General features: G+C 38.8%; 1 protein-coding gene across 4 annotated transcripts in view; it reads right to left on the reverse strand.

Moving 5' to 3' along the window:
* UXS1 (UDP-glucuronate decarboxylase 1) overlaps nt 1-24,594 on the reverse strand; it is a 131,221-nt gene that overhangs the window by 72,423 nt on the left and 34,204 nt on the right. For all 4 annotated transcript variants that reach the window (XM_045827590.1, XM_045827589.1, XM_045827588.1 and 1 more), the window contains exon 5: nt 5,814-5,874. In XM_045827590.1, coding sequence (XP_045683546.1) covers nt 5,814-5,874 — 61 coding nt within the window. The remainder of the gene's footprint in view (nt 1-5,813; nt 5,875-24,594) is intronic.

The raw sequence follows: 24,594 nt of genomic DNA on the forward strand, positions 1-24,594 counted from the left end.
ACTCCAAACAGGATAAAAATAAAAAAACAAAAAGACGCACACATCATACTAAAACTGCTAAAAATCACACACAACAATAAACTTTTAAAAGCAGTTTTACTGGGGTGAATACTGTCCTGCAAAATTCATGTCCTTCTTGAAACCTCAGAATGTGACCTTACTTGGAAATGGGACCATTGCAGATGTCATTAACGTAAGGTCATATAGGAGGAGGGTGAACCCTGAATCCACTATGAGACACACAGCGAGAATATTGTGTGATGACAGCAGCAAGGACTGGAATGAAGACAGTCTCTACAGGCCAAGGAACTCAAGAATCACAGGCAACACCAGAAGCTAAGAGAAGATTTTCCCCTAGAACTGTGATTTTCAACCATTCCACAACACACATAAACTAATTACTAAAATCCTGTGACACATCAAAAAATATATTTTTGCCAATCTGACAAAAAAAATTACACTTTTGGTTCATTCATACGGGATGGCCATTGTATTAGCTGCTGCTGTTTTTTCATTTGACAGTCTAAGGAAAAAGAGGTTAGTGCCCCTGGCTAAATAGTCAAGTATTGCATGTTTTAAAAATTCTTGGTGTGCACCAGTTGAAAATCTCTGCACTAGAGCCTTCAGAGAAAACATGGCTCTGCTTACCTACACCTGGATATCAGACTTCTAGTTTGCAGAACTGGGAGAGATTGAACTTCTTTTGTTTTAAGCCAATGAGTTGGTGGTAGATCTTACAGCAGCCCTAGGACACTTATACAGCACAAGAAAAATGACTCCTCACACACAAGGGTACCCTGAAGTGATTAACTGCTGACTTACTGTAACAAATAAAGAGAAAGAAGTGGAACAATGTGTTCAAAGTACAGAAAGAAACTATCAGCCATGAACTTCATATACAACCAAAGGTAACTTTCAAAAACAAACAAAAATAAGTCAACAAAAAGCAGACCTGCCATATAAGAAATATTAAAGGATGTTCTTCAGGCTGAAAACAAATGATTCCAGGCAGTAACTTAATCTACAGGGAAAAGAAGGGAGGGAGGGGGAAGAGGAATCAATAAAGCAATTATAAAAGGCAATGTAATTGCCTTTTCTCCTGTCTACTCGTAATTGATTTAAAGGCCAAGCTGTAAGAACAACAGTGTAAACATACTTAAAGCCACGGAACTGTACACTTAAAAATGGTTAAAACAATGTTTATGTTATTAATATTTTATCTTAACAAAAAAACAATTATATAAGACATATATAATTGTATTATTGGACCTATAAAATAAAGATATATTTTTGACAACAGGAACACAAAGAAGGTCAGTGGTAACAAAACTGAACTGCACTCAGGAAAACAACACTGAAAGGTAACCCAAACCCTCAGCAACAAATGTCCTCAGCAACACATAAAAAAACCAGGACAGAATTCCCTTTAAACTATTAGCACTAACTGATGAGTTCTGCAAGGTTACAGGATATAAAAAAATACAAAAATCAACTGTATTTCTAAATACTTGCAATACACAATATAAAATGAAACTGAACACTTCCATTGAAAAGAATACTTCAAAATAAATTAAACAAAACACATGCAAAATATACTGAAAACTACAAAAGAAGGTTAAAAGCAACTCATGAAGCCCTAAGTAAATGGAATTTATTAAATACCCATGTTAGGATTGGAAGACAATATTGTTAAATGACAATACTGCCCAAATTCATCTACAGATTCAATGCAATCTCTATCAAAATCCCAACTGGCTTCTTTGGAGAAACTGGTAAACTAATTCTAAAATTCACAAGGAATTATAAGGAACCAGAATAGTCAAAACTATCTTGACAGACTTCCGGCCAAGATGGAGGTGTATATAGACACACTGTGCCTCTTCACACAACCAATGTAGGAACAACAACAATTTAGAAACAGCATAACAATCAGAACTGACAAAAAATTGAACTGTATGGAAGTCGGTCAACCAAGAAGTTAAAATAGACACATTCATCCAGACCAGTAGGAGAGGCAGAGTCGGACAACCGGGCTGAGAGGGGTCGCAAAAAAAGAGTGTTGGGACCGGTGTAAGGCATCCCAGGCGTGCAAGACTGAAGCGGGCAGACCCTGGGCGTGAAAGCGGCAGCTGGCAGACCCTGGCCAAGGGGTGGCAACCAGCAGACCCAGCAAGGTGGCGATTGTGAAGCAAGGCACTGCGTGCAAGGCGGCTGGCTGCCAGGCAGTCCCAGGGTCCCACCGCCGGGAGATAGAGACTCGGGGCACTGACTGAAAACACCTGTGGGGGGTTGAGGCACAGGGAGAGACTCCCAGCCTCACAGGAGAGGTCACTGGAAAGACCCACAGGGTGCACAAGCCCACCCACATGGGAATTAGCACCAGAAAGGCCCACTTTGCTTGGGGGAAGTGGTAGAAGGGACTGAAGTCCAACAGAGAGCGGAGCAAGCACCATTGTTCCCTCTTGGACCCCACCCCCACTTAAAGCATCACAACCCAGCGACTGGTGTGACCTGCCCTGGTGAACACCTAAGTCTCTGCCCCTCATATGTAACAGGTGCAACAAGACAAAAGAAAAAAAAAGATGGCTCAAACAGAAGAAAGCTCCAGAACCAATACTTTTAAGCAACCGAGATATAGCCAACCTATCTATCATATGCACAGTTCAAAACACTGGTGATGAGGATGCTCACAGAATTGGTTGACTTTGGTCGCAAATTAGATGAAAAAATGAAGGCTACAATAAGTGAAATGAAGAAAAACGCACAGGGAACCAATAGTGATGGAAAGAAAGTTGGGCCTCACATCAATGGAGTGGACCAGAAGGAAGAAAGAAACAACCAAACACAAAAGAATGAAGAAGTAAGAATTCAAAAAAATGAGGGGAGGCTTAGGAACCTGCAGGACATCTTTAAACGGTCCAACATCCGAATTATAGGGGTACCAGAAGGGGAAGAGGAAGAGTAATAAGTGGAAAACTTATTTGAACAAATAATAAAGGAGAACTTCCCCAACCTGGCAAAGGAAATAGACTCCCAGGAAGTCCAGGAAACTCAGAGAGTCCCAAAGAAGTTGGACCCAAGGAGGAACACACCAAGGCACATCATAATTACATTAGCCAAGGTAAAAATGAAGAAGAGAATCCTAGAAACAGCAAGAGATAAGGGGACAGTCACCTACAAAGGAGTTCCCATCAGACTGACAGCTGATTTCTCAAAAGAAACCTTACAGGCAAAAAGGGGCTGGAAAGAAGTATTCCAAGTCATGAAAGGCAAGGACCTACATCCAAGATTACTCTATCCAGCAAAGCTTTCATTTAGAATGGAAGGGCAGATAAAGTGCTTCTCAGATAAGGTCAAGTTAAAGGAGTTTATCATCACCAAGCCCTTATTTTATGAAATGTTAAAGGGACTTATCTAAGAAAAAGAAGATACGAAAAAGATAAAAAACACGTATAGTAAAAGGACAGCAAACTCACAACTGTTAACAACCACACCTAAAAGAAAAACAAAATAAGCAAACTAGAACAGGAACAGAACCACAGAAATGGAGATCATATGGAGGGTTAGCCACAGGAGAGTGGGAGAGGAGAGGGGGGAAAAGGTACAAATAAGTAGCATAGATGGTAGGTAGAAAATAGACAGGGGGAGGGCAAGAATAGTATGGGAAATGTAAAAGCCAAAGAATTTATGATACATGGACATGAACTAAAGAGGGGGAATGTGGGTAGGAGGGGGTGTGCAGGGTGGAGGGGAATGAAGGGGGGGTAATGGGACAACTGTAATAGCATAATCAATAAAATATATTTAAAAAAATAAAAATAAAAGATAGATGAAAGGGGAAAATAAACTATCTTGAAAAAGGAGAACAAGGTTGGAGGACTCACATTTCCCAATTTCACATCTTACTACAAAGCTACAGTAAAAGCAAGACTGTATCATACTAGCATAGAATAAACAGAATTCAATGTAATAAATTTGAGAATCTAGAAATATTTATGTTAATGGTCAAGTGATTTCAACAAGTGTCCTAGACAGTTCAAAGGGACATGATTAGTCTTCTCAGCCAATAGTGCTGGACAAGTAAGCAGCCACATGCAAAAGCATGAAAAGAGCCTTATCTAACACCACACATAAAAATCAATTCAATGGGTCATAGACCTAAATGTAAGAACTAAATGGGAGAAAATATTTGCCAATTATATATATGATCAGGAAATTATATTTAGAATGAAGAAATCTTATAACTCAATAATGAAAAGAAGAATAACCCAATTTAAAAAGTGGGCTAAGTATCTGAATAGACATTTCTCCACAAAGACACAGGAATGGGCAATAAGTATAATAACATCATTAGCCAGCGGGGAAACTCAAACCAACACCATGAGACACACATCATACCTACCAGGAAGCCTACAAACCAAAAGAAAAAAAACAGTGTTGGTAAGGAGGAGGAGAAGACTGGGGCCCTCACACACTGCTGATGGGAATGAAAGGGGTACAGTCACTTTGGCAAACAGCTTGGATGTTCCTCAAAAGGTTAAATATAGAGCTACCTACCTATCATTATACATGGGTAAATAAAATGTGGCACATCCATACAATACAACAGTATATGGTAATAAAAACACATGAAGTACTGATGCATGTTACAACATAATGAATCTTAACATGCTAAATGAGAGACGCCAGTCACAAAAGGACAAATATTGCATATCCCACCTAGATGAAACATCCAGAACTGACAAATCTGTATAGACACAAAGCAGATGAGTGGTTGCCTAGGGCTTGGACTGCGGGTAGTGGGGTTGGGGGGAAATGGAGAGTGACTGCTAATGGGCACAAGGTTTCTCTTTGCAGTTATGAAAATGTGCTAATACTGGTATGAATGCACAATCCGTGAATATACTAAGAACTAGTGAATTACACACTTTAAAGGATGAATTATATGCTACATAAATTATATTTCAAAAAAACTGTTATTTTTTTAATGCAAAGGTACATATGGACATATTTCTCTTTGGACATATTTCAACAGAATATTTCAATAGTTCAACAGAACTCTTTCATTGGTAGATTTGTGTTGATGTTTAACAGTAAGACCACTAACTGAGTAAGTTCCCCCTGGAGTCACTAAAGTGGTGTGTGAGCCAGAAAAGGTTTCAAAAACCAGTGCTCTAGAAGTTTCACATTTCCTCAGAAAGTGATACACTGGGTAACCGTATGACTCAGCAGTTCCACTCCTAGGTATACATCCAAAAGAAATGAAAACTACGTCCACACAAAAACTTGTACATATATATTCACAGAACCATTATTCACAACAGCTTCAAAGTACAAACCCCAATGACATCAATTGATGAATGGATAAATAAATGTGGTACATCCACACAGTGGAATACTGCTTAGTCATAAAAAGGAATGCAGTATTGATTCATGCTACAGCATAGATGAACCCTGGGAAAATTATTCTAAGAAATCAGATACTAAAGAACACGTATCATTTTGTTTGTATAAAATGTCCAAAACAGAAGAATCCACAAAGACAGAAAGTAGTTACAGCCATTGCCGTGAGGTGGAGGTAGGGAGATGGAAAATGACTATTCATGGGCTTTGCGGGGGACGGGGTTGGTTTCTTTCTGGATTGATAAAAATATTCTAGAATTAGAACATGGTGCTGTTTGACACCTTTGTGAATATAATAACCACTGAATTGTATACTCCATAAGGGTGAATTTTATGGTATGTAAATTATACCTCGACTTAGAAAGCAAGTTTCTTAATACTACAAATATTAATCAGATACGCAAACTTACCAAAATTCTTTTACGATCCTTTTCTGATAAAAATTTTACTGGAGGGTATTTCTGAGTAAAGCTGTATAATACAAAGAGATTAAAAAGAAAAAGTTAAACATCCCATGTGAGTATTTTCTCTGCCTACCATCAAAACAAATGCCAGATTTTAGAACTGTTACTGTTTGTTCCTTCTCTCTCTACTCCATGTGTGGCAGGAACCAAGCAAACAGTGGCTAATTTCAATTCAAGAAACAGTTAACCTGCTCCTTGTTTTGAATCAAGCTAAGGGTATGCCAAAGCTAAACACAGAATGAGGGAGGTGGTGGCTTTCTCATGATGCTGTACCAGGGCCTAGAAAAAAGAAAACAGCTGTAGGAGACGTGTCCTGGGGGAGTAAGGGAAGACCTTAACAAAGTTGATTCTCCTGATTTGGACAGGTTCACAAATCCAGCACCCACTTCCTGCCTTGTGCCACTGGGCAAAAGGATTGGGCATCAACACTTTCTCTCTCAGTCTGTTTGGAACCTACTATATGTCTCATCTTTCAATGCCTCTTGCCCCAGGTATAATGATGCCATGGGTCCCAACCCACATGGGTATTTTAGGAGCAGGATAGCATAAATTGTATATAAGATATCAAATGAGAGTTATAAGTGCAGATTTGAAATAGCCTTTCTTAAAGTGCTTTCAATAAATTCCAAAAAGTTGGCTTTATTGTTAATACTTCAACTGGAGAGGTGCTGGGCCAGGGGCACTGCCTCCATCCCCTCCGTGTGGTCACATCGCCAGCTTGGATACAGAATGCATTTCCTCATTGATTGTGGAAATGAACAGAACATGACAGGTTGTTAGACAGAAGGCCTTGAAGCAGGTGTTCCTCATCTCCTGAAAGAACGATTAAATTGGAGCGTGGAGCAGGCAGACTTTCCTTTATAGTGCAGATGAGCTCCATTAGGAGCTTCCAGATTTTCAAAAGGTCAAGCTCTCCTTACAGACTACAAAAAGAGAAGTAGGCAGGTGGGAAAATCTAAAGGTGTGGGTGAGCATCCCAGCCTCCCCTGTTAGTTCTGTGCACCTCAGTACTTCCTGCTCTGTCTGCCAGGCAGGGGCCATCTTTTTTTCTTTTTAATTTCTTTTTCAATTTCTTTTTCAGGTACAGTTGACATACAATATTATATTAGTTTCAGTTGTACACCAGAATGATTAGATACTTACATACTTTATGCAGTGATCACCCTGATACGACAGGGGTTGCTGTCCTTGGAACATCCCATACAAGTTAAGTGCTTACCCTGCTCTGGAGCTGGTTAAGTTCTGCCTACAGTCAGAGCCATGCTGCAGGCCATGAGGGGGCCTGCCAGATGCCTTCTCAGGGAAGTGGCACTCTCTGCCATGCCAAACACTTCCTCAACACTCAGGTGGAGGACGGCAAAGTACACTTCAGCAGGGCTCATGTGCAACCCTCACACCTGCCCCAATTCCCCATGTTCTCTGAGCACCTCACACCCACCAATGCAGACTCAGCCCCCAGTTCCAAACTCCACCAGTGGAATAAAGTAGGAATCCAACAATAAATCTTTTCTTATCACCCCAAATTAATTGTTTAGTAATTATTTTATGCCATTCAGATTCAAACCTTACTACTTAATGGGACAGTCAGTAAAGTTTTTCACAGAATTTAAATTATCATTATTTGCTATCTATTCAAAGAACATTTAAAGACATGAAGATGAAATTTTTAAAATGGAATATAATCAAAGTATTAGGAAATGAAGATGTGGTATGAAAGAGAAAAAGCCCGCATAATCCCCTCATGTGGACTTCTAAAGTGGCACCATCCCCATTTCTCTCCTGAATCAATATAACTATCACCTTTCAAAAATATTTCTTCAGGCCACTTTGCTCAAAGTGACGAGCACATTAAGACAACATTATTTACAGTAACATTCTGATCTTGCCAGTGTTGAGATGATGGTTTGATCATTCTTATCACACAATCAATCAAGAAAAATAAAACTAGACAGAGCTCCAAAAATTTCTACCACAAAGCCAAGTTTGGGCTTGACTTTCTAACCAAAACGTTCACTCAGGCTCATCTGTCACCTGACTTGCTCACCAACCTGAAGAAAGAACAGAACCACTTCAAAATAACTAGTAAGGCAGAGCCAAGAAGCAAATTTTTAACCTCTGCACCTATTTTAAAGGTAACTCTGACTTTTAAGAAGCATTAAGTTACTGGTAAATTCCTTAAGAGTGTATTTATACCTGTGCTTCTCCTTCTGGTTTAAAAAGCACAGAGAGGCAGTTCAGTAAGTATGCAGAAAGAGCCTGAGCTTATGTCCTCCCACAGACTCAACCAGTCTACAGCTACACATGGAACAGCTCACTCTGAAAAAGACCTGACACTAGCCGAACACTCCCTCCTCACAACAAAGACAAAAGGGCCATCTCCAATCGGGTAGTAGAGGCAAAACACTTGGTCTTGCAAAAAAACCCCATCCCAGGCATAGTGACCTACATACAATCAAGAGAGATCTCACAAATACAGAGTTTCTCCCTGAAAAAGAAGGGATTGTGCCCCACATAGGGCACCCCAACCCTTGGAACCTACGTGGGAGAGATGAGCCCCTGCCAAAACACCTGGCTGTGAAACACAACAGGGTTTACACCTAGGACAGCCATTGGGCTGTTAGTCACAGATTCAATCTTAAGGGCTCACTAGCACAAAAGCAGCAGTTTAAAGAGCATTTATATTCATATGTGAATGGTAATCATTAACTAATTTAAAAGCATCCCCTGGAGGGGCAGGAGACAACTGGAACTCCCTCAGGGACAAAGGCACTGGCAAGAGGCATTTTTACATTCTCCCTCCACCCAATGCAGAAGCACCCAAGTACAGACCTTAAAGGAAGAAATAAACAAATACAGTAATAGAGGAATTTAATATCCCACTAAAGTGAATGAATACATTATCTGGAGATAAAATTATTAAGTATGTGCCTTAAATGACACATGAAAGCAGATGAACTTAATATATCTATTAAGTTGACAGAGCATTCTAACCAAAAGCACCAGAATACATTCTTCTTAATACTCATGAAACATTCGCCAAGACAAAACATTTGTTCCATCACAAAACAAGTCACAGTAAACTTAAGACGACTGAAATTATATCAAGCATCTTTTCTGGTCACAATGGTATTACACTGGAAAGCAATTTCAGGAAGAAAACTGGAATAATCAGAAATATATACAGATTAAACAACATGATGCTGAACCAAGTGGTCAACAAAAAGCAAAGGTAAAATAAAATAAACACCCTGAGACAAAACAATGCAAATATAACACCAAAATCCATGGAATACAGCAAAAGCAGTTCTAAGAAGAAAGTTTACAACTCATACTGACCTACCTAAAGAAACAAGAAAAATCTCTAATGAACAATGTAACTTTACAACTAAAGAAACTTTAAAAAGAAGAAGTTACTGAAAGAAACTTCTTTCAAAGTTACTGAAAGAAAGAAAATAAAGATGAGGGTGGAAATGAAAACCAAAAAAAAAAACCATCAATGAAAATTAAGCTGCTTCTGAGTTCCAGCCAAGATGGAGCCTAAGTAGAAACCCTTTGCTTCCTTGCACAACCAAAAGGAGGATAACAACCAATCTAAAATCAACAAACAACCAAAAGTGCCAGAAAATCAAACTGCATGGAACTCCAACAACCAAGGAATTAAAGAAAAAATCAAGAACAACCAGACCAGTAAGGTAGACCACAGGGGCAGACTCAGAAAAACCACAGGGAGGTGACAGAGGGGCGGGACTGACTGCCTAGCTCCCCAGAGCTGCCCGGGAGGGACTGACTTAAGGGGCAAACTGAGACTCAGGTTGACTGTGGGCTAAGGCTGGGGTTGCTGCAGTGAGAGATACTTCCAGTCCCACACGAGAGTCTGTTGGAAAGCATGCTAGAGACAAGCAAGTGGGCTGCACTGTTCCGGCTCTGGCCCCTCCCACACAGGCCACGCAGCAGAGGGTTGCCCGGCCTGGGTGAATACCTAAGGCCCCCGACCCCTTACAACCTATCAGCTGTGCCAAGACAAAGAAAAATGGCCCAAATGAAAGAATGCAGCAAAACCTCAGAGAGAAAACTAAGCAATGAGAAGATTGCCAACCTATCTGATGGAGAATTTAAGGCCCTGATAATCAAAATGCCTGCAGAACTGATTGAGCTTGGTTGAAAAATTAAAGAACAAATGAAAGATACTCAAAATGCAATAAAACAAAATATTCAGGGAACCAACAGTGGCAAGAAGGAAACCAGGATTCAAAGCAACAATTTGAAACAAAAGGAAGAAATAAACATCCAACTGAATCACAACGAAAAAACAAGAATCCAAAAAAATAAAGAGAGGCTGAGGATTCTCTGGGACAACCTGAAACATTCCAATATCCGAATTATAGGGGTGCCAGAAGGAGAACAACGGCAAGAAATTGAAAACTTATTTGAACAAATAATGAAAGAAAACTTCCCCAACCTGGTGAAGGAAACAGACTTTAGGAAGTCCAGGAAGCTCAGAGAGTCCCAAAGAAGTTAGACCCAAAGAGGAACACACCAAGGCACATTATCATTAAGTTACCCAAGATTAAAGACAAAGAGAAAATCCTAAAAGCAGCAAGAGAAAAGGAGAGAGTTACCTACAAAGGAGTGCCCAGAAGGCTATCAGCTGATTTCTCAAAAGAAATCTTACAGGCAAGAAGGGGCTGGAAAGAAGTATTTGAAGTCATGAAAGGCAAGGACCTACATCCAAGATTACTCTATCCAGCAAAGCTATCATTTAGAATGGAAGGGCAGATATAAAGTGCTTCCCAGTTAAGGTCAAGTTAAAGGAATTCATCATCACCAAGCCCTTATTATATGAAATGTTAAAGGGACTTATCGAAGAAAAAGAAGATCAAAAATATGAACAGTAAAATGACAACAAACTCACAACTATCAACAAATGAACCTAAAAGAAAGGAAAAACAATGAAAACAAAAACCAAGCAAACAACCAGAACAGGAACAGAATCAGAGAAATGGACATCACATGGAGAGATTTCAGTGGGGAGGGGGAAGGGAGGAATGCGGGGGAAGGTACAGGGAAGAAGAAGCATAATCAGTAGGCATAAAATAGGTGGGGAGAGATTTAAAAAATGGTATAGGAAACAAAGGACTCAAAGAACTTATATGTACAACCCATGGACATGAACTAAGGTGGGGGGAATGCTGGAGGGTTGGGGGTCAGGGTGGAGGGGGATAAAGGGGGAAAAGTTGGGAAAACTGTAATAGCATAATCAATAAAAGATTCTTTAAAAAAACTAAGCTGCTTCTTTCAAAAAAATTTTTACAAATCTTTTCTAAACTTGCTAAAAGATAAAGACTCAAATAAAATCAAAAATGAAAAGTTACAACTGATGCCAAAAAACAATCATAAGGTATCACTATGAACAGTTATACAATAACAAACTGGACAACTGTAAAGAAGTGGACAAATCTGTAAAAACATATTTTCCACAGCTGAGGCATGAAGAAATAGAAAGTCTGAACAGACTTATTAATAGTAAGAAGATTGAATCAGTAATCAAAAAACCCCTAACAAAAAGAAGTCCAGGAGGATATCCAAGATGGTGGTGAAGTAGGTAGAAGATACACTCACCTCCTCCACAGACCAAACTGCAATTGCAACTAAATTATAGAAAAATGATCCTGAATAAACAACTAAAGACTATCTGAAGAGATGTCTTATAACAAAGGATTTATAGAAGAAGACACTTCAAGACTAACAGGAAGGGTGAAGTCCTGAAAAGGGCTGGCTCCGCTCCTATGAGCAGAAGCTGAGGCTCCAGAGGGAACTACCTCAACTGCTGGGAATTCCCCAGAAAGAACATGGGGTCACAACCCAAAGCCAGACTCCCCAGCTCAGAGCACCACAGCAGGAAAGAGGTGCACATATAACATCTGGCTCTGAAAAGCAGTGGGATTTCTGTCTGTCAGGAAGAGACAGGAGTCCACTAGAGACATGGGTGCCCTCTTTAAGGGCCAACACACAAACTCTTGTTTACAATCACTAACCCTGGGCTCTAACACAGGGAGGGAGGAATAGACTAGAGTTGCATGAGGAGAGATTGGGGTTTGTCTCTGGAGAGAGAACTGATGGACAGCCCCCAGAATCCCGGCACTGACTCCTTCTTCCATACTGCAGAAACGATCTTGATCTTTCTCAGGCACAGCATTCCTGACAGTGTGGAATCACCCTTGGGGAATGCAATAGTTCCACCCTCTGAACTCTCTGTAGCCCCACCCCACAAAGCTTGTACCCTGCTGAAAGCCAGGGTGTAGAGGTCTGGGCAGGCTCATGGATGTAACTGACTGAGTTGTATGGCTTTGAGAGAAGCACCATTCACCCCATATTTTCGTGAACCTGACAAGAGCTTCTCCCTCATAGGAGATCTCCAGTCCCACCATTCAGGCTCCAGGGGTCCCACCCACACAATTCCTAGTGGCTCTGTTCCACTGAAATCCAGGCAAAATCTGGGACAAACTGAGTTGTATAGCTATGGAATGTGGGCCACTCCCTCACCTTCACTGGAAGCCTAACCAGCACCTCCCCATCAGTGGAGACCCACTAGTTCCATCCTATCAACTCCCCAAGGCCATACCCTGCTGAGTTCTGTCTCCTTCAGGCAGGATCTGGGACAGACTAATTTGTGTGGCTCTAGGTCAGGGGTCACTTGTCCCTTGAAGGTCCCACAGAGCACATCCTCCCTTCACACGACCAATTCTTGGTCTGTTTGAACCTGATAAACTCTGTTGGCATCCTCAGCACTCTCCATGACCCCGCCAACGCAAAGGTGTGTGAGCACCCAGCAGCTGGCAGTTAGACTTGATATACCCAGGGACATTTGGTGAGTATATTCAGAATCAGCACTGGCACCAAGTTTGAACAGCCATCAATATGATGAACACCATCCACCCCAACCTGGTAACTTAATAAGAACCTATTTCATGCAACACAAATACTACCAGAGGCCATTTCACTGACTGAACCTAACAGATAACCAATAGGCAGAAGCAGGCAGAGGTGGAACTCGGGGTGCCCTGGGACTTTTGCTCACCAGCCCCTGGGCCTGGTGCTGGTAAAAACCAGCCTTGGCAGCTTGGTCCTTCCAGCGTGCACACAGGCTCAGCACAGGCAGCCACAAAGTGAATCACCTGCAGTTTCTGAGAGGTTGCCCAGAACCAGTCACAAGTAGCAATTGACATGGCCTGCACCAGAGTCCCTCCCAAGAGACCCAGATCCAAAACACCCAACGGGCCAACTTCAGACAACATCAGAGCAAGATCCAATGAGATTGAGAAGCAGCATTTCCAAAGAAGACTTGGGCAAGCAACAAACACTGGAAATTCCATTTCATGTGCTCAGCACCTATACAGCAACTCCCACACCATGGTCAAGCCTAAGTCTCACAGTCAACCAGCCTGAGGGCTCATCAAAGGCAAAGACTCAAAATACAACAGAAGGGCTCACATAATCTGCCCAAGGGACACTGCTGAGCCACCCAGCACAGGTGATAAAGGAGACTGCACTACCAGACCCCACAGGACACCTACTACATGAGCCCACTGCACAAAGATCGGGAGTCATAGAAAACCTACCTAATACACAGAGACAAACATAAAGAGGCGACCAAAATGGGAAGACAAGGAAACAGGCCCCAAATGAAAGAACAGGAAAAATCTCCAGAAAAACTGCTAAATGAAATGAAGGCAAGCAATTTATCAGATTTCAAACAAATAGTTATAAGGATTTTCAACAGCATGAAAAAGGGATCAATCAGAAATGGAGAATACACTGGAAGGAATGAAGAGTAGGCTGAATAAAGCAGAGGACTGAATCAGCAATTTGGAAGACAAGGTAGAAAAAAAAACACCAAATCAGAACAGAGAAAAACAATGGATAGTTTAAGGAAACTCTGATACAAAGTGAAGCATAATAAAATCCACAGCCTAGGGCACAGGGGGCAAACATAAGGACCACAGGCCAAATTCGGCCCTCTACAGTGTTTTATCCAGTCTGGCACCAATGAAAATGAGTTTGACAGCCCTACAGGGATAGCAAAGGAGAAAAGAGAAAGTGATCGAGAATCTATTTGAAGAAATGCTGACCAAAAACTTTCCTAACCAGGTAAAGAAAAAAGACACAAAGGCCAGGAAGTACAGTAAGTCCCAAATAAGATGAACCCAAAGAGGCCCACACCAAGAAACATTATTATTAAAATGCCAAAGGTTAAAAACAGGAAATGTTAAAAGCTACAACAGAAAAACAGTTACCTACAAGGGAGCTACCATAATATTGACAGTGGGTTTCTCAACAGAAACATTTCAGACTAGAAGGGATTGGAATGAAATACTCAAAGTGGTGAAAAGCAAGGGCCTACAACCAAGATTATTATACACAGCAAAGCGATAATTTAAAATTGAAGAAATAAAGAGCTTCCCAGACAAGAAAAAGCTAAAGGAGTTTATTACCACCAAACCAGTATTATAAGAAATGTTAAAGGGCCAAGAAGGAAAAGGAAAAAAAAAAGAAAACAAAAAACAAAAAACAGAAACACAGTTAAAATAATAAAATGGCAAGAAATACATATCTATCAGTGACCACTTCAAATGTAAGAGGCTAAAATACTCCCATCAAAAGACATAGGACAGCTGAATGAATGGATAAGAAAACAGGACCCATATATACAAGGTCTGTCTGGAAAAAGTCCAAATATTATTACTATAACGAAAATGGTTTGTGCAACACTCACTGATGTAACCTGGCAGCCAAGGAGAATGGACTGAAATGTGCATGCATAAACAATGACAACTTCACTGTACTAGTCACAGGGACAGTAGATAACATTGAGTGAGCATGTATACTGTGTGGCCGTCACATTCAAAATGAATGAGCAAATAGAGCAACAAATCTGCATCAAATTTTGCATTAAGCTTGTACATTCTTCTGTGGAAACTATTTGGATAATTCAGAAGGCCACAGCTATGGGCAACTGGTGACTGGCAGCTTCATCATGACAATGCACCCACTCATGTATCACATCTAGCACAGCTTTTTCACAAAACATCAAATCACCCAGGTGACTCAGCCCCTCTACAGCCTGTATTTGGCACCCTACGACTTCTGGCTTTTCCCAAAACTAAAATCACCTTTGAAAAGGAAGAGATTTCAGACTGTTGATGAGATTCAGGAAAACAAGACAAGGCAGCTGATAATGACTAAGAGAACTGTATGAGGTCCCAAGGTGACTAGTGTGAAGGGGACTGAGGTATCATTAACCTTTGTGCAATGTTTCTTTTATCTTCTTCAATAAATGTCTCTGCTATATGCTGCCTACAAATCACCCACATAAGAATGAAAGATAAAGTAAAGGGATGGAAAAAAATACTTCTTGCAAATGGAAAGGTAAAAATTCTGGGGTAGCAATACCTATATCTGAAAAAAGAGACATTAAAAGAAAAGTTATAGTGAGAGACAAAGAAGGACACTACATAATGATAAAAAGAACAATTTAACAAGTGGATATAATCCCAATAAACATTTATGCACCCAACATAGGAGCACCAATATATATATGTAAAGCAAATTTAAAAAACTTAAAAAACAACAACAAAGCCCAAAGTGAATAAAATAAAAGGAATAAAGATCAGAGCAAAAATGAATCAAAGAACTGGTTCTTTAGAAAAATAAACAACACTGACAAACCTTTAACTAGACTCATCAAGAAAAAGAGGACCCAAATAAACAAAATCAGAAATGAAAGAGAAGTAACGGCTGACACCAAAGAAATACAAAGGACTGTAAGAAAATATGACGAACAACTATGCCCCAACAAACTGAACAATCTGGAAGTAATGGATAAATTCCTAGAAACATACAATCTTTCAAAACTGAAACTAGAAGAACCAGATAATCTGAATAGACAGATTACAACTAGTGAAACTGAAGCATTAATTAAAAAAAAAAAAAAGCCTTGAACCAAATGAATTTACACAGGTGAATTTTACCAGACAAGCAGAGATCTAACACCCTCCCTTCTCAAACTATTCCAAAAATTTCAAGAGGAGAGAAGACTCCCCAGTTCATTTTATGAGGCCAGCATTATTCTAATTCCAAAACCAGATAAAGACAATCCAAAAAAGAAAATTACAGACAAATATGCATGATGAACATAGATGCTAAAATCCTCAACAAAATCTTAGCAAACCAGATCCAGCAATATATTAGGAAGATCATACTCCATGATCAGGTAGAATTTATTCTGGGAATGCAAGGTTTATAAAATATCTACAAGTCAATAAATGTGATATACCACATAAAAACTAAAGAATAAGCCCTGGCTGGTGTAGCTCAGTGGATTGAGTGCAGGCCTGAAAACCAAAGGGTCGCTGGTTCAATTCCCAGTCAGAGCACATGACTGCGTTGCAGGCCAGGTCCCAGTATGGGGGCACGCAAGAGGCAACCACACATTGATGTTTCTCGCCCTCTCTTTCTCCTTCTCTTCCTCTCTCTCTGAAAATAAATAAAATCTTTAAATAAATAAATAAATAAATAATAAAGAATAAAAATTACATGATCATATCAATAGATGCAGAAAAAGCATTTGGTAAAATCCAGCACCCCATATATGATAAAAACTCTAAGCAATGTGGGAAGAGAGGAAACAAAGCTAAACATAATAAAATCCATATATGACCAACCCTTAGCTAGCACCATACTCAATGGGCAAAAATGACAAATATTCCCTTCACATCAGGAACAACACAGGGATGTCCACTTCACCACTCTTAGTGCTAGAAGGCTTAGCCACAGCAATCAGACAAAAAGAAGAAATAAAAGGCATCAAATAGGAAAGGTTGTAAAACTGCAATTATTTACAGATGGCATGATACTATATATAAAAAACCTTAAAGATTCCATACACACATACACACACACACACACACACACACAAAAACCCCACTAGAAGTGATCAATGAACCCAGTAAATTTGCAGGATATAAAATAAAGATCCAGAAATCAGTTGTATTTTTATATGTATCATTAATGAACTATCAGAATGGCAAACTAAGAAAACAATCCCATTTACAATTATATGAAAAAATAAAGTATCTATGAATAAATTTAACCTAAAATACCTGTTCTCAGAAAATTATAAGACTGAAGAAAGAAACTGAAGAAGGTACAAGTAAGTGGAAGCATATACTGTGTTCATGGACAGAAGGAATTAAAATGTCATACCACCCAAAGAAATCTACAGGCTCAATGCAATTCCTATCAAGATATCAATGGCGTATTTCAAAGAATTAGAACAAGTATTCCCACAATTTATACAGAACCATAAAGACCCTGAATCTTGAGAAAGAAGTTGAAGGAATCACACTATCTGATATCAAACTATACTACAAGGTCACAAGTAATCACAACAGCATGGAACTGGCATAAAAACAGACACATAGATCAATGAGATAGAATAGAGCCCAGAAATAAACCAATGTCCTTATGGTCAATTAATATTTGACAAAGGAGGCAAAAACATACAATGGAGTAAAGATAATCTATTCAGTAAGTCATGTTGGGGAAATTGGACAGATATATGCAGAAAAATGAAACTAAATCATCCTCTTACACCATACACAAAAATAAACTCAAAATGGATTAAAGATTTAAATGTTATACTCAAAACCATAAAACTCCCAGAAGAAAACATAGTCAGTAAAATCTCGGACATTTCTCATAGCAATATTTTTTCTCATATATCATCTTGCATAAAGGAAAGAATAAAAAATAAACAAATGGATCTACATCAACTAAAAAGTTTTGGCTCAGCAAAGGAAACCATCAATAAAATGAAAAGACAACCCACTAAATGGGAAAACATATACACCAATATATCTGATAAGGGGATAATATGCAAAATTTATAAAGAATGTATGAAACTGAACACCAAACAAAACCACACAATCCAATTAGAAAATGGGCTAAGGACATGACTAGACACTTGTCCTAAGGGGACACAGAGATAGCTAATAGACACATGAAAAGATGCTCAATGTCACTAATCAGAGAAATGCAAATTAAAACCACAATGAGATATCATCTCACATCTGTCAAAATGGCTGTCATCAATAAATCAACAAACAACAAGTGCTGGAGAGGATGTGGAGAAAGGGGAACCCTTGTGCACTGCTGATGAGAATGCCAACTGGTGCAGCCACTGTGGAAAGCAGTATGAAGTTACCTCAAAAAATTAAAAACTGAATTGCCTTATGACCCAGCAATTTCACTTCTGGAAATTTATCCAAGAAACTCAAAACACTAATTCAAATGGATATATACATTCCTGTGTTCATTGCAGCATTGTTTACAATAGACAAGATTTGGAAGTAGCCAAAAGTCCATTAGTACATAAGTGAATAAAAAGCTGTGGTATATTTACACAATGCAATACTACTCAGCGATAAAAAAAGAAGGAAATCTTACCCTTTGCTACAGCACTGATGGACCTGGGGAGCACTATGCTAAGTTATATAAACCAATCAGGGAATGACAAATGTCACAGAGAACAGACTGACAGCTCTCAGTGGAGAGGGGGTTTGTGGGGCTGGATGAAAAAGGTAAAGGAATTAAGAAAAGAAAATCTCATAGACACAGATAGCAGTATAGTGATTGCCAGAGGGAAAGAGGGGTGAGGGTGGAAAGGGTATAGGGGAGATAAATGGTGATGAAAGGAGACTTTATTTGAGGTTGTGAACACACAATACAATATACAGATGATGTATTATAGAAATGTACACCTGAAACCTATATATTTTTATTAACCAATATCACCCCAATAAATTCTAAATTAATTTAGTAAGAAATAAAATGTCCAGGAACAGATGACTTCACTGGTGAACTCTCTCAAACATTCAAAAAAGATTTACTGCCCATATTTCTCAAATCTAAAAAACTGGAGAAGAGAATGCTTTCAAAGTCATTTTAGGAAGCCTACATTACCCTTTTTTTCAAAACCAGAAAAGGAAAACACACAAAAAGAAAAACACTATAGATCAATATACCCGATGAACACAGATGTAAAACTTGTCAACCAAATAATGGCAAACTGAATTTAACAATACATTGAAACAATCATCGCCATGATCAAGTCAGGGATGCAAAGATAGCTCAACATTGACAAATCAATCAATGTGACACACCACATGAACAAAATAATAGATAAAATCATATGATCTTATCAATAAATGCAGATAAAGCATTTGACAAAATTCAACATCCACTTACAAAAAAAAACTCTTGATAAAGTGGGCATAGATGAAACTTACTTCAATGTAATAAAAGCCATACTATATGGCAAACCCACAGGTAACATCATAGTCAATGGTGAAAAGCTGAAAACTTTTCCTGTAAGACAAGGAAGAGGAAAAGGATAGCCACTGTCACTAGTTTTATTCAATATAGTATTAGACATCCTAGACAGAGCAATTAGACAGGAAAAAGAAATAAAAGGCACTTAAACTGTGAAAGAAAAAGAAAACTGTCCCTATTTACAGATGACATGATTTTATAAATAGAAAACCCTAAAGACTATCAAAAAACTGTTAGAACTAATAAACAAATTTAAAATTTAGTAAAGTTGTAGGATATAAATTCAATATGCAAAAATCTGTTCCTTTTTTATACACTAACAACAAACTATGAGAAAGAGAAATTAAGAAAACAATCCCATTTACAATCGCATCAAAAGAATAAAATGCCTATGAATAAATTTAACCAAAATGTTGAAAAACATGTACTCTGAAAACTGTAAGACAATAATGAAAGAAGTTGAAGATACAAATAAATGGAAAAATATTCCATGCTAATGGATTGGAAGAAATAATGGTATTAAAATATCCATCTTACCCAAAGCAATTTACATTCAATGTGATCTCTATCTAAACTTCAATGACATTTTTCACAGAAATACATAAGACAAACAATCCTAAATTTTTATGGAACCACAAAAGATTCCAAGTAGCCAAAGCATTCTTGAGAAACAAGAACCAAGCTAGAAGCACGTTATCTCTGATATCAAACTATATTACAAAGGTATAGTAATCAAAATAGGATGGTATTGGCATAAAAACAGATACACAGATAAATGAAAAAGGATGGAGAGCAAGAAATAAAACCATGAATATATGGTCAATGCATTTAAGACAAAGGAGGCAAGAATATATCATGGGGAAAGGAAAGTCTCTTGAATAAATGGTTTTGGGAAGACTAAATGGAAGAAAAAAAAAAAGAAACTGGACCACTATCTAACACCACACACTGAAACCCTAAAACTTCTAGAAGAAAACATAGGCAGTAATCTCCCCGACATTGATCTTGGCAATGATTTCTTGGATCTGACTCCAAAAGCAACGACAACAAAAGCAAAATTAAATAAATAAGATTTCATTAAACTAAAAAGCTTCTGCACAGCAAAGAAAATCGTCAACAAAATGAAAAAGTTACCAACTATATAGAAGATATATACAAATCATATATCTGATAAGGGATTAAATCCAAAACATGTAAACAATTCATACAACTCAATAACAAAAAACTGATTAAAAATGTACAGGGAATCCTAATAGACATTTTCCCAGAGACATACAGATGGCCAACAGGTACATGAAAATATGCCCAATGTCACTAATCATCAGGGAAATGAAAATCAAAACCATAATGAGATATCACCTCATACCTGTCAGAATTCTATTCTCAAGAAGACAAGTCAGTGTTGAGGAGGATGTGGAAAAGGGAACCCTTATGAACTGCTAGTGGAAAAATAAAATGGACTGGCCACTACGGGAAACACTAATTTGAAAAGATATATGCACTCCTATGTTCACTGCAGCATTACTTACAATAGCCAAGATATGAAAACAACCTAAATGTCCATGAATGAATAAATATAAAAAGAAGTTGTGATACAAGTAATATATACAATACAATATGACTCAGCCATAGAAAACAATGAAATCTTGCCATTTGTGACAACATGGATGGACCTTAAGAGAATTATGCTAAGTAAAATAAGTCAGACAGAGAAAGGCATAAACTGTGTGATTTCACTTACATGTGTAATCAAAAAAAAAAAAACAAAACAAGTGAACAAATAGAACAAAATGTATAGAGAACAGACGGATGTTTGTCAGGAAAAGGAGATGAGGTGGTGGGCATAATGGGTGCAGGGCAGCAACTGCGTACAGTGGTGGACGTTAACTAGACTCACTGTGGCGATCACTCTGTAGTGTACATAAATATTGTTATTGAGTTGTACACCTGAAACTAATGATGTCGTATGCCAATTTTACCTCAATTTTACAGAGAACATACTGGAAGTATCAAAGGGAATTTTACAATTCTCACATTTAAAGAGACCTTGTATTTAAGCCATTAGCTTATAGGGAAGTTATCTAATTGATTCACTTTTCACAGATAAATATTATTCTCAATAGAAAATGACTGCTGGTGGACAATTTTTTTTTTGGACCAACATAAAGCCTGTGGTGGGTTAGTTCTACTTTTTAAAGCTCCAATTTAAAAAACCTCAAATTATGCCAATTACATCGAAGGCAGAGATTCTAGCTCTCATCGAGAATTTTACAAGCACTATTATTTCAGCACCAAATCATGGAAAGAATGATTTACAGCACAAATAACAATCTTTTATTACTAACTGAATCTGTTAAAAATAAGAACTTTTACTCCAGTAAGAGTTGAAATTAATAGTTTTCCTGATCACACATAAACTACTAATTAAGGAAAAGAAGAAAGTGAATAAACACATTTTGATTGATGAATTTTATCCATACTTATTCCTCTTTAATCATTTAATGAAAACACCAAAATCAAAGAAAGAAATTGCTCTCCATTTCTCCCCTTTTATTCTAGCCATGATAAAAGGCTTGCACAATGCTGACACACATCATCCAACCTCACTCGAAGAAAAGAAAAAATTACATAAACTTTAATGAATGTTATCATTTTTCTTTTGTAAACTTCTAAAGATCCAACTCTTACTCCAGACACCCAAAGTTTTCCAAATACAGTAAAAAAAATAAATAAGCTCTAATACCTGAAGCTCAATTGTTTAAGAGAGAGAGGGGAAGTTGCAACAGAACTATGAAGACAAAGGCTGAGCAGAAATTTTCTTTGCAATCTGATTTAAATAAAAGTTTCCACAATGTTACACATTCTTCCCTCCCAGCTAATTTACCTAGACTCAATTCTGGAAATTTCCTGATACATTTTGGTCATAAAAGCATATAAATAAATCAACATGACAGATCACAAGACCATCATTTCTTATAGGACTCACATTTGGTAGTAGATTTTATAACTCCAAATTGTTTTCTTATTTTGGAAATTGTTCTCTTAGACTAATCACTGTATGTTAGAAACCATCTGATCACTTTGCAAAAAAGTACAGGTAAGGCTTAGAAATTCCAGAAATTTAGAAATGCACAGAGTTCAGAAAAGAAAGATTTCAACAGATCCAGATCCTCTCTTCTTCCAATGTTCTGACTGCTTGGGTATTCCACTCAAATGGGAAAAACCAAAAACATTTACATAGACATTCATTTAGATCATCACAGTTTATAGAAATCAAACAGAGAGGATTTTAGAGGAAGAACTTTTAGCACAGGATCTTTGGTTGGGCTTCACAAAGACCCCTGGAAAAATAAATTTAAGTAAACCAAGAAGTAATTCTCCCCTCTGGAAAGAATCCATTACTTTCATCAGAAATAGTTCTTGATAACTAAACTAAAGAACAACCATCATTCAGAACCACCTGAAATTTGGCTAAGTCCTACAACCAAGGATATAAAGAAGAAGCCACATCAAGACTGGTAGGAGGGGCAAAGATGCAGAACAGGCTGGTCCCCCACCCACATGTGGCACATAAACTTAGGAAGGATATCTTGGCTACAGAGGTCTCCCTGAGCTAGGGGGTCCCAGGCCTATACCTGTGCCCTCTACCCACAGCCAACAGTTCCAGTGCCAGGAAGAAAAGTCCCTATAACTTCTGGCTATAAAAACCAACAGGGATTGAGGCTGAGGGAGATAGTGCAGGCAGTTCCTCTCACAGAGCCCACAGAGAAACTTACTCAGACTCTCCTTATAAGCTCCAGCGCTGGAGCAGCAGCTTGAAAGGCACAAGGGACATAAGGGGAGAAACTGAATTATCGAACATAAGGGCAAGAGCTGGGGAGCAGCTTTCTGCCACAAAGAAGTGCTGGTAGAGGCCACTGTTTCTTTTCTGAGCCCTTCCCCACAGAGTCGGCAAGCAGGAACCATATCTGAAACTCCATCAATCTAACACTATAAGCCCACACTGGTGATTCTCTGAGACCCTGCCCCAGCCCACTTTTGGGCCCACCCAAGATATTTCCAGTGGCTTTTCTATACAAATGGCTTGTCTTGCACCATGCTTCAGATTTTATGAAAATCTCCCCAAGAGCAGCCTCTGGCCTCAGTGTACCTCTCACTAAGTGACCCCAGGCCTGGCACTAACAACAGCCAGCCTTGGTTCACAGCTTGGCCTCACCTGGGAACCTCCAAGCCCAGCACAAGTAGCAACCATCTGAAAATTGCTTTGTAACACATGCCAGGAGGCCCTAGGCAGAACACAGTCAGTGGTTGATCTTGGTCTGTACCTTCTGGGAGGCCCCAGAGCCAGGGAACCCAGTGGACAGCTACAGACCACATAGTAGCATCACCCAACTACCTCCACAAGTGACACACTCAAGGGACAGACTCAGCGGTCACCACAGCCCTGCTGAAGTAAGTCCTGCTCTGTGGGGTGGGTCCTTGCACAATTGATCCTTCACAGTAATCCCAGCCAGTCCTTGCAGCAGAGCAGCCTGGGGTTAAATCCCTCCCACTGGCAAGCCAACAGCAATCTAGGCTCAATTACAAAAGAATAATGCACACAGCCCACATGGGGGTGGGGGGCAGGACATGACAGCATACCTGGAGTACCTAGCTTGGTCAAGTTAACAGGAATCTGTGCCACTGAACCCTACAGAACATCTACTACATAGGGCCACTTTACCAAGCCTGGAGACATAACAGTTCTATCTAATACATAGAAACAAACACACAGAGGCTACCAAAATAGAGGGACAAAAAACCATGTCCCAAATGAAAGAACAGAACAAACCTCCAGAAAAAGAACTAAACAAAATGGAGACAAGCAATCTCCTAGATACAAAGTTCAAAACACTGGTAATAAGGATGCTCAACAAACTTACAGGAAGAGTAAATAAACAGAGAGAGAACTTCAATAGCAGAAAAAAAGAACAAGAAATCCATAAAAAAGAAGCAGTTAGAAATGAAGGCTACACTAACTGAAACAAAAAATAATTTATAGGGAATCAACTGTAGAGAAGATGAAGCCAAGAATCAAAAAGTGATTTGGAATATAAGGAAGCAGAAAAACACCCAATCTGAACAGCAGAAAGAAAAAAGAATCTAAAATAATGAGGATAGTGTAAAAAGACTCTAGGACAACTTGAAGAGTACCAGCATTCACATCATGGGGGTGATGGAAGAAGAGAGAGAAGCAAGAAACAGAAAACCTATTTGAAAAAATAATGACAGGAACTTCTCTAACCTGGTGAAGGAAATAGACATACAAGTCCAGGAAGCACAGAAGAGTACCAAACAA

The sequence above is a fragment of the Phyllostomus hastatus genome, unplaced genomic scaffold, assembly GCF_019186645.2.
Source record: "Phyllostomus hastatus isolate PE091 unplaced genomic scaffold, TTU_PhHast_1.1 phas_scaffold_78, whole genome shotgun sequence".
NCBI lineage: Eukaryota > Metazoa > Chordata > Mammalia > Chiroptera > Phyllostomidae > Phyllostomus > Phyllostomus hastatus.